At 40.4% G+C, this 9,417-nt stretch overlaps 1 protein-coding gene across 1 annotated transcript; it reads right to left on the minus strand.

The window, feature by feature from the left end:
• Positions 1 to 7,408: 7,408 nt before the first annotated feature.
• Positions 7,409 to 8,350, minus strand: LOC121443581 (olfactory receptor 4C15-like). The gene has a single exon (XM_041645395.1). The coding sequence runs from the start codon at positions 8,342 to 8,344 to the stop codon at positions 7,409 to 7,411; it is 936 nt and encodes a 311-aa protein (XP_041501329.1). The 5' UTR covers positions 8,345 to 8,350.
• Positions 8,351 to 9,417: the final 1,067 nt, after the last annotated feature.

Raw genomic sequence — 9,417 nt, forward strand, 5'->3', positions numbered from 1 at the left:
TAGTCAATGTCTAGTGTAATATACAAAGATTTTAATAGAATGTTGCACACAAAAAGTTTTACTCCTCACGCCAAGCAGTGGTGGCACATGCCTTTAATCCCAGCATTTGGGAGGCAGAGGCAGGCAGATCTCTGTTAGTTCAAGACCAGCCTGATCTGCAAAAGCTAGGTCCAGGACAGGCTCCAAAGCCAAAGAGAAACTCTCAAAAAACCAAAAAAAAAAGTTTTACTTCTATATAAAGTACAAAACTTTATCACACTGAATACATTTATAGGGTTTCTCTGCAGTATGATTTTTTCTCATGATTTAGATTATTCTTACATGCAAATGCTTTACCACACTGATTACAGTCAGAGTTTATTTCCTGTGTGTGATCTTTTATGCATTTGAAGAGTACTGTGAAGTGCAAAGGCTTCACCACACTCATTACAAGCATAGGGTTCCTGTCCAGCATGTGTTAGTTCATGTCTTTAAAGATAACTATGAAAAACAAACCCTTTACCACACTAATTACATACATAATGTTCCACTCTCTCCAATATGGGTTCTTGTAGTAATAAGAGCGGCGGGGCTGTGTCCCCAACACCCCGGCTGCCTGCTCGGCTAGCTTATGCCCCAAAATAACAACACACAAACTGTATTCATTTAAACACTGCTTGGCCCTTTAGCTCTAGCCCTTACTGGCTAATTCTGATATCCCAATAAACCCATCTCTAATAATCTGTTGGCACTGGTCTTACCGGGAAGATTCTAGCCTATGTCCATCCTGGGTCGGAGCTTCATGGCGTGTGTCTGGTACAACAATCTACTTTGTCATTGCCCTCAGCTAAAGGACCTGGTAATCCCATATGTGTACGGATATGTTGTACAAAAAAGGGATTTTTTTCACTGCCAGAGTAAAAGCTGTAATTGTACAAGTACTACATGTATGGGACTAGAAGACCTAATGGGTCCCGCGCATTCTAGGGATCTTAAGACATTAACAACATAACATGAATCTGAAATTAGATTGAATGCAAAAGGGCAGGCCTTAAACACTTCTATTACAATTGCCAGTTCAACTTGTTGAGGGGCTCCAGGAAAAAATTGATGTATAACAGGCTCCATGGAGTCTACCATATAAGTGCCACGACCGGACTTAGATCCATCTGCAAAAATAACACTGGCTCCTGGAATGGGTTGTAAAGTAGTAAGTAATTTTGGGAAATATCACTGGGTGTTCCTTAAAGAAAGTCAGCAATGGATGTTTAGGATAGTGACCATCTATAGGCCCTGGATAGGAGCAATGCAAGATGGCCCAGTCGTCTAAGGTAGCACATAAAATCTTTACTTGATGGTTGGAATAAGGCACTATAATGGTTGTGGGGGCAACCCCAAAATATTGTAGGCACTGTTGAATTCCGGTTAATGCCAAAGTCACTACAGCAGTAGGATAATGCTCAAGAGATTTAGCTGGAGATATCTTAGGATATATCCAAAACAATGGCCCACTCTGCCATAAGAGTCCTGTGGGCTGGTAATATGAGGGAAGAATGCATAAAGCAATATCTTGACCCTCTTGTATCCTTTGTAGGAAGGCATCTTGTAACCTGTTTTCCACCTTTTTTAATGCTTCTCGTGCCTCAGTAGTCAAGTGCCTTGGAGAATCCAAAGCAGAGTCTCCATTTAAAACACTATACAGGGGCTTTAACTCGTAGTTTGGTAACTTCAAATAACATCTAATCCAATTTATATCACCTAACAGTTTTTGAAAATCATTTAGTGTCTTTAAACTATCTTTCCTTAACTCTATCTTTTGAGGGATAATCTGTTTCTCACAAACTCTTACTTATAAATAGTTAACAATTTTATCCTTTTGTACCTTTTTCAGGGGCTACATGCAGCCCTCTCCTTTCAAGTAGCTTAATAAGCTCCACATAAGTCTGATCTAACATTCGTTCATTCTTGGCAGCCAGCAATATATTGTCCATTAATGAACGCATCTTAGAGTGGGAAATTTTTCTCTCAGGGGTGCAATAGCCTCCCCCACATACAGCTGACACATTGTAGCACTATTGGCCATTCCCTGTGGCAAGACAACCTACTCATATCTTTTGTCTGGTTCTTCATGACTAAGAGACGGAACTGTAAAGGCAAATCTCTCACTGTCTTTATCAAACAAAGGGATGGAGAAAATCTTTTATATCTATCACAGTAATAGGCCAGGAGGCAGGCAAAAAGGATAGTAATGGCAACCCACGTTGCACCGGTCCCATGACTTGCATTTGATTATTAACAGCTCGCAAATCATGTAATAGGCGCCACTTTCCTGATTTTTTCCTGATTACAAAAATAGGTGTGTTCCAGGGGGAAATGGATGGTTTAATATGGCCCAGAGTTAACTGTTCCATTATTAAATCATTGGCAGCCATGAGCTTCTCAGAGGAAAGAGGCGACTGAGGAACCCACACTGGCTCTTCTGTTTTCCAAGTAATGGGAATTCCTTCCCCAGCGGCCCCTAAGAAAAACCCATCCCTTGTCTGGGTTTTCTTAGTACTGCCACTATCGGATCTTTCTGTCCTTTAAATACCTGCCCAGTCCAAAATTCGGATGGAAGCCCATATTTTTCATAATGGTTTGAGCCTTTTCTGAATATTCATTACTTCATTTAAAACCCATAGATTTCATGAGATCTCTTCCCCATAATGATACTGGGAGTTCAAGAACATAAGGTTGAATTACTCCGGAGTGGCCCTCTGTATCTTGCCAATTTAATAAGTTAGCACTAATATTAGGGGCACCTGCATGTCCTAATCCTTGTAAGGTGTGTGATGAGGTCTGTATAGGCCATCATTCTGGCCAATCTTTACTGGCTATGATACTTTTATCCGCCCCTGTATCCAAAAAGCATATGATCTTGACTCCATTAACATCTAGTTGTAAAATAGGCCTTTGGTCCAAATCCAAGGATAAAAATGTTAAGTCTGTACCTGATGAACCAAATCCCTTATCTCCTCTTTCAATGTCTTTAGCTGGATGTTTTTCATGTAGACTAGGCAAAATAACATGTTGAGCTATCCTACCACCTGGGGAAATTGCGGTAATACCTTTAGGCAACTCAACCATGATTTTAGCAATGCCTGTATAGTCTGGATCAATTATCCCAGGATGGACACGTAATCCTCTTAGTGTAATAGATGATCTCCCTAGTAATAATCCCACTGTACCAGGTTGAAGAGGAGTCTACTGTCTGAACTCCCATTTGGGGGGTTAATATGAGTCTGGTGGTGGCACGAAGGTCCAATCCTGCTGAACCTGCAGTAGCTTGCCGCGGTCCTTGGGGTGTCTGAAGGTTGGCCACTGCTCGTGACTCCCTTCTCTGCTCTGATCCTCTATGGCCCCATATATTTGGGGGCCCTGAGACTGGGAGCCCAGCCGTCCATTTTTTTGGCATAGTAACATTTACTAGAGGTTGTCCTTTAATATCTTTTACTGACCTACACCCAATCGCACAATGCCTTCCTTTTTTACATCTGGGGCATAGTCCTGGAATTGGGCGTTGACCATTTCCAGCTTCCTGGGCATGTCCCTGCTGACTGCTTCCTCCTTGAGGGCAGTTACACCTTATATGGCCTGCCTTGCCACATCGAAAGCAAGTTCCCATATTGTTACCGTTTTTTACTTAGCTGAAGTACAGCAGCAGCTAGCCCAGAATTGGTTAACGGGCCTCCTTGCTCTCTACATGCTCTCATCCAATATTCCAACCCCCTGCTCTTATATGAAGTGATAGCTGCCCTACATTCCTTAGTACATTGCTCAAACACTAACTGTTTAATTAATGGCAAGGCAGTGTCAGGGTCATCAAATATCTTTCCTGCTGCATCTACCACCCTGGCCACAAAATCAGGAAAAGGCTCTGTAGGTCCTTGGATAATCTTTGTTAGATTACCCCTTACTTCCCCTCTATTTGGCAGAGATTTCCAGGCTCGAGTAGCAAGATTGTTAATTTGCTCATACACCTGAGGAGGATATCCATTTTGTTGATTGGCAAATCTACCTTATCCGAGTAGCATGTCTGAATCCCAGACTGCCTGAGCTCCTCCAGCTGCCAAATTTATTGCAGCATGTGCACTGGCAAATTCAATTAAAAAAGCTTTCCAATCCAAATATTGACCAGGGGATAAGCAAGCCTTTGCAAGGTTCATCCAGTCAGATGGGGTCATAGTGTATCTATATAAAGCCTCCAACTGAGCCACCATAAAAGAGGCTGAAATTCCATAGGTCCTGACAGACTCGACCAATATTTTGATAACCCTGAAATCTAACAGCTCATGATATCTGTTACCTTGTTGATCTTGAAATACTGGGAAAGCAGTCATCATTCTAACTACTTTCTGGGTCATCATTTCCGCTCTGACCTCCTTCCATACTCCAGGACTGAAAGAAATCCCTCCTTCTGCTCCCTTTACCTCAGGATACAGAGGGGGGTCGAAGGAGTTACACTCCTCCTTGTACTTTCGAGTTGTTTTTGCTTCTGTTTCTCCCTTTCTTTCCTCTTGATCTTTATCCTGTCTAGAGATTTACGGATAGATTCTAGGGGGACCACATAAGCTCTCCTCTTCCTCATCGTCATCATCATCAGACTGAGTGGAAATATCTGACTCCTCCAGTTCTGTCAGACTAGGATATAATCCTGTTTTTCCTTTTCCTGGGTCCCTTTTCCTCGTACCTTTACATGACCTAGCATCAAACATAGCCTTTTCAGAGCCTGCTCTCTCAGATCTTTTCTTCTCTGTTGGATCTCTAAGGCGACCTGGCTATTCTCTATTGTTTCACTATACCTTTGGTCTTTCAAGCAACGCCACACGAGCTTCCAAACTTATCTGACTCGTTTCTTAAGGGCTAAACAAAATGGGTGTGAAGGTGAAGCGCCCATCTGAACAAATGTTAGAGTCATACAATCTCACTTTTAACCAGTCCACTCTTGTCACAGTTCTACTACCTTGCTCTCCCTTTTTCTATCGGGGAGAGCAGAAAACCCACCTTTGTCACGATTCCTCAATCTTACCTGAGGATTTACCAGTGCACCCCCTGACTGCAACAAGTTCTGGGCTCCATGGAGAGAGATTTGGAGGTTCCCCATACGGGCCACCACTTGTCGTGCCCGCCTCGACCAGCAAGGAAGACGCAACACCAGAGCTCTTCTTGCAGCAGTTTTATTCAGGATCTTTTTCACAGCAATCTTTCTCTCTCTCTCTCTCTCTCTCTCTCTCTCTCTCTCTCTCTAGGCAAACCTCTCCCAGCCCTTAAAAAGGCACGGGCTGCCAATCCTGGATTGCCATGTGGGCACTGCCCATAGGTTCACGCATATGCAAGCAGCTGACAATCATTGCATGATAATAGCATGAGTCAGGCCTTAGCCATATCAGGAGTTGATTATCACAGAGAATACTTGCGTTCGGGATCGTGGAGGGCGGGAGCCAGCACCATCATGTGTGGCTCCACGCAGCTCTGTACACGTTGCCATCAGGTGTGGCTCCACGCAGCTCTCTACAAATAGGTGTGAAGAATTGTGTGAGGTGAAATTTAGAGCAATTTAGAAGAGAAATATGATGAAACACATTACATGTGTACATTGAAATATTATACTATGACCTTTTATATTATACTGTTAGGAAACCCAGAAAAAGGTGAAGGAAAGGTACACCAGTGTGCCCATGGTTTATTACAAACTTCTGAGTCTGTTGAAATGTATATGCTTTCTACAGATAATGGTTTAAAACTTAATTCATTTGAACTTCATAACGCAACAATAAATGAAATAATTTCTGCCTTTTCCTTACATATTCTTAGAAATTTTGTGCAGTATTTGGTACAAATCAAATCAAAAATGATGATAACATTGTGCCCACAGAAGAGCAACTATAATGTGATAACAATGCATATGATGGAATTTTAATATCCCCCAGATATGGCTACCCACAACAGAGTCCCCTGTTCATGATGGAGGATGAATTCAAGGGCTTGAAAATAGCCACATGCTGGCCATGGGCCATGACTGTGAAAACTCAAAGTACTAAGGAAAATATAAAATAATTTAGTACCTCTTTTGTATTACTCAATTAATGTATGGCTTTAGTAATATTGGTATGGTAGGAGAGTTTGAACTGTAACATAATACAAACTTAGATGAATTAATTTAAGGATATATAGGTACAATTTATCTTTTTTTTCTATTTTTCATAAGACTGGCTGTTTCTCTTTCAGAGGCTGACATAGAAGTCTTTATGTTGATCAGAATGGTTACAAACTCATAGGTAATCTCCTGTCTCTACCTTCCAAGTGCTGAGATTACAATAAGCAGATATGTGGAAACTGGAATGGTTTCTTTATTGATAACTTCAAATAAAACTGTTTTTGTTTATATATAGAAGTCAAGAAGAATCAAGTGGTGGTGCACACGCCTTTAATCACTCAGCAGGCAGAGGCAGGCGGATCTCTGTGAGTTGGAGGCAAGCCTGGTCTACAAGAGCTACAGAGAAATCCTGTCTCGAAAGAACAACAAAAAAAGTCAAGAAGATTAAAGTCAGTGTATTAATTGAAATACAATCCTCTTTTGAGAACTATTTTACTCTATGGTGTTGTAATGTTTTATGGCATCGTAGGGGTCAGAAAGAGTCAACTTACTACATCTGCAGTTGATCTTAGCTGGTTTAGTTCTGTGGAATCTCTAGAATTCTTTTTAGAATCCTTTTGGGTTATTTTTCTAAGAGATGATTATCTATAATTCTGGTGTCCTCCCATTTCTTTTCCCAGGGCTGATTGGCATAAGACATCTCTCAACCCAAGAAGAAAATATGCCCCGGTAGAAATGAACCAACCACGGATTATCTCTCAAGATATCAAGACATGATTCAAATTCTTTAATAAATGGCAAGAGAGTCCCATTAAATATTGAAGTCACGAGAAACAGGGGACATATAGAATTTATGTGAAGATTTTCTTTATATCCTTTCCAAATTATAACTCTTATTGAGATCACTAATATAAATTGAAATTTTTTTTGTACTGAAAATAGGTTTAATAAGATTTCATTAGAATGTATATAAAATTTTCAATTTCCTGCAGACTTTTTAAAAGCATGGAGTTAATAGCCACTATTGTAGCTGGTGATTTGATTGTTTTCATTTTTATTAGTAGATTTTAAATATAAAATTCAATTTTCTTTAATTTATATGCATGAACATTGAGTTTCCAACTCAGTGGGCACGCTTGATATAAAAGGGAAAACTGCATTCTCTAACACCCAAAATAATGGCAGTTCAGGAGAATTGCATTAATTCTCTATAAGTAATAAACATACTGTTGTTTGTGTGCAATAATTTTGACTTCTTTATTATTAATACAAATTTTGTTAAAATAAAACATTTTATTTTTCATCTGAATGAACTATCAATTTCTTCCACACTTTCCTTATGACATTCTTCATGTCCTTATTTCTAAAAATATAAATAATTGGATTAAGTAATAGGGATAGCATGGTATAAAATATTGCTACCACTTTGTCAAAGGAGAAAGAAGTAGGAGGCCTTGCATATGTAAATATGCATGGGATAAAGAACAAGACCACTACAGCAATGTGGGACCCACAAGTAGACAGAGCTTTCCATTGTCCTTCAGAACTGTGGGATTTTAGTGAAAGCAAGATAAAACCATAGGAAAAAAGCAACAAGGAAAAGATTATGATGCAGATAAACCCACTGTTGGCAGCCACCAAAAGTCCATAGATATGGGTGTCAATGCAGGCAAGCTCCAGCAATGGGAATAAATCACATATGAAATGATCAATGACATTGGGTCCACAGAATGGCAGCTGCAAAGTGAAGATAATTTGTATAATGGAATGTAAGAAGCCTCCTACCCAGGCCACTGCCACCAGAATGCCACAGAATCTCCGAGTCATAATAGAAGAGTAGTGTAAAGGCATACAAATGGCCAAAAAGCGGTCATAGGCCATGGCTGTCAGAACAATCACCTCAGCCCCACCAAAGAAGTGTTCGAAAAAAAGTTGTATCATGCATCCTTCAAAGGAGATGGTTTTTCTCTCATAGACACAATCTACAATCATCTTGGGTGTCATGGCAGAGGAGAAGCTTGCATCCAGTAAGGACAGGAAAGCCAGAAAGAAATATATGGGAGAGCCCAGCAGTGTAGGGCTGCAAACAATGGTCACCACAATCGTCATGTTGCCACCGATAGTTGCAATGTAGACAAATAAACATATAATTAATATCAATTTATGAACATTTGGGTTCTGTGATAGTCCCAGGAAGACAAATTCAGTTACAAAACTCTGGTTTTTCATTGTTTCCAAGGAGAAGATGAATGTCCAAATGAGAGCATGTAATTTGGTAATGATAAATATTTTTGTCAATCCAATTTATGACTTTGAGATCAACAAACACTTAGTACAGCTAGATACAAAATTACATTGAGTGTTTGATTTTACTGAGAAACAAAAAAAAATACCCAAAAAATACAAAAAAATTTACATAGTAGTAGTAGAAGATCAATCAGATTGAGGTAGAGATACATTATTGAAGTAATAGGGGCGGCGGGGCTGCGTCCCCAACACCCCAGCCGCCTGCCCGGCTAGCTTATGCCCCGAAATAATTACACGGACACTGTATTCTTTTAAACACGGCTTGGCCCATTCTCTTCTAGGCTAATTCTCACATATTAATTTAGCCCATTTCTAATCATCTGTGTGTAGTACCCCAAGGTGCGCTTACCGGGAAGATTCTAGCCTATGTCCATCCCGGGTCGGAGCTTCATCCCGGAGCATGGCATGGCTCTGCCCCGAGAGGAGAGCTGTCGAGTCTCTGACCTCACTTCCTCTTCCTCCCAGCGTTCTGATCTGTTTACTCCACCTACCTATGTCCTAACCAATAAAATGGGCCAGGGCAGTTCCTTTATTAGCCAATGACCTTCCTCCATCATTTCCCCTTTTTCGGTTTAAACAAAAAAAAAAAAGGCTTTAACATAGCAAAATTACATATAACAAAACAGTTATCAAGTAAAAGTTACAATAATCTTTATCATAACTAAGGAAAACTATAACTATAACTAACTATTCTTAACTCCATCAAAGACTCCAGAAAGATATATTACCTAAGTAAACAAGAACTAAGAAACTTCAAACTCTAGAAATGACAAAGACATCTCGCTGCCTGGACAGTCACCCAAAGTTCCTCTGTACCGTTGGGGCATCCATCTTCAGCCTTCAGGCCCATGGTATCCAGCAGACATTTCCATAAAGCAGGAAAATTCAAAGTCAGTTCAGTCACTATCTGTTGTGTCCTGCAGAATGTCTCGCAGACTCTTTCATGAATCAGGAACCCCGAAAGATCATCTCGCCTTAGGCAAGTTCAGTAGTCC

The sequence above is a fragment of the Microtus oregoni genome, unplaced genomic scaffold, assembly GCF_018167655.1.
Source record: "Microtus oregoni isolate MIOR12 unplaced genomic scaffold, Mior012 000109F_ref0000275, whole genome shotgun sequence".
Classification (NCBI taxonomy): domain Eukaryota; kingdom Metazoa; phylum Chordata; class Mammalia; order Rodentia; family Cricetidae; genus Microtus; species Microtus oregoni.

Coding starts and splice junctions, on each gene's coding strand:
- LOC121443581 (XM_041645395.1), bottom strand. CDS start 8,344: ATGAAAAACCAGAGTTTTGTAACTGAATTTGTCTTCCTGGGACTATCA.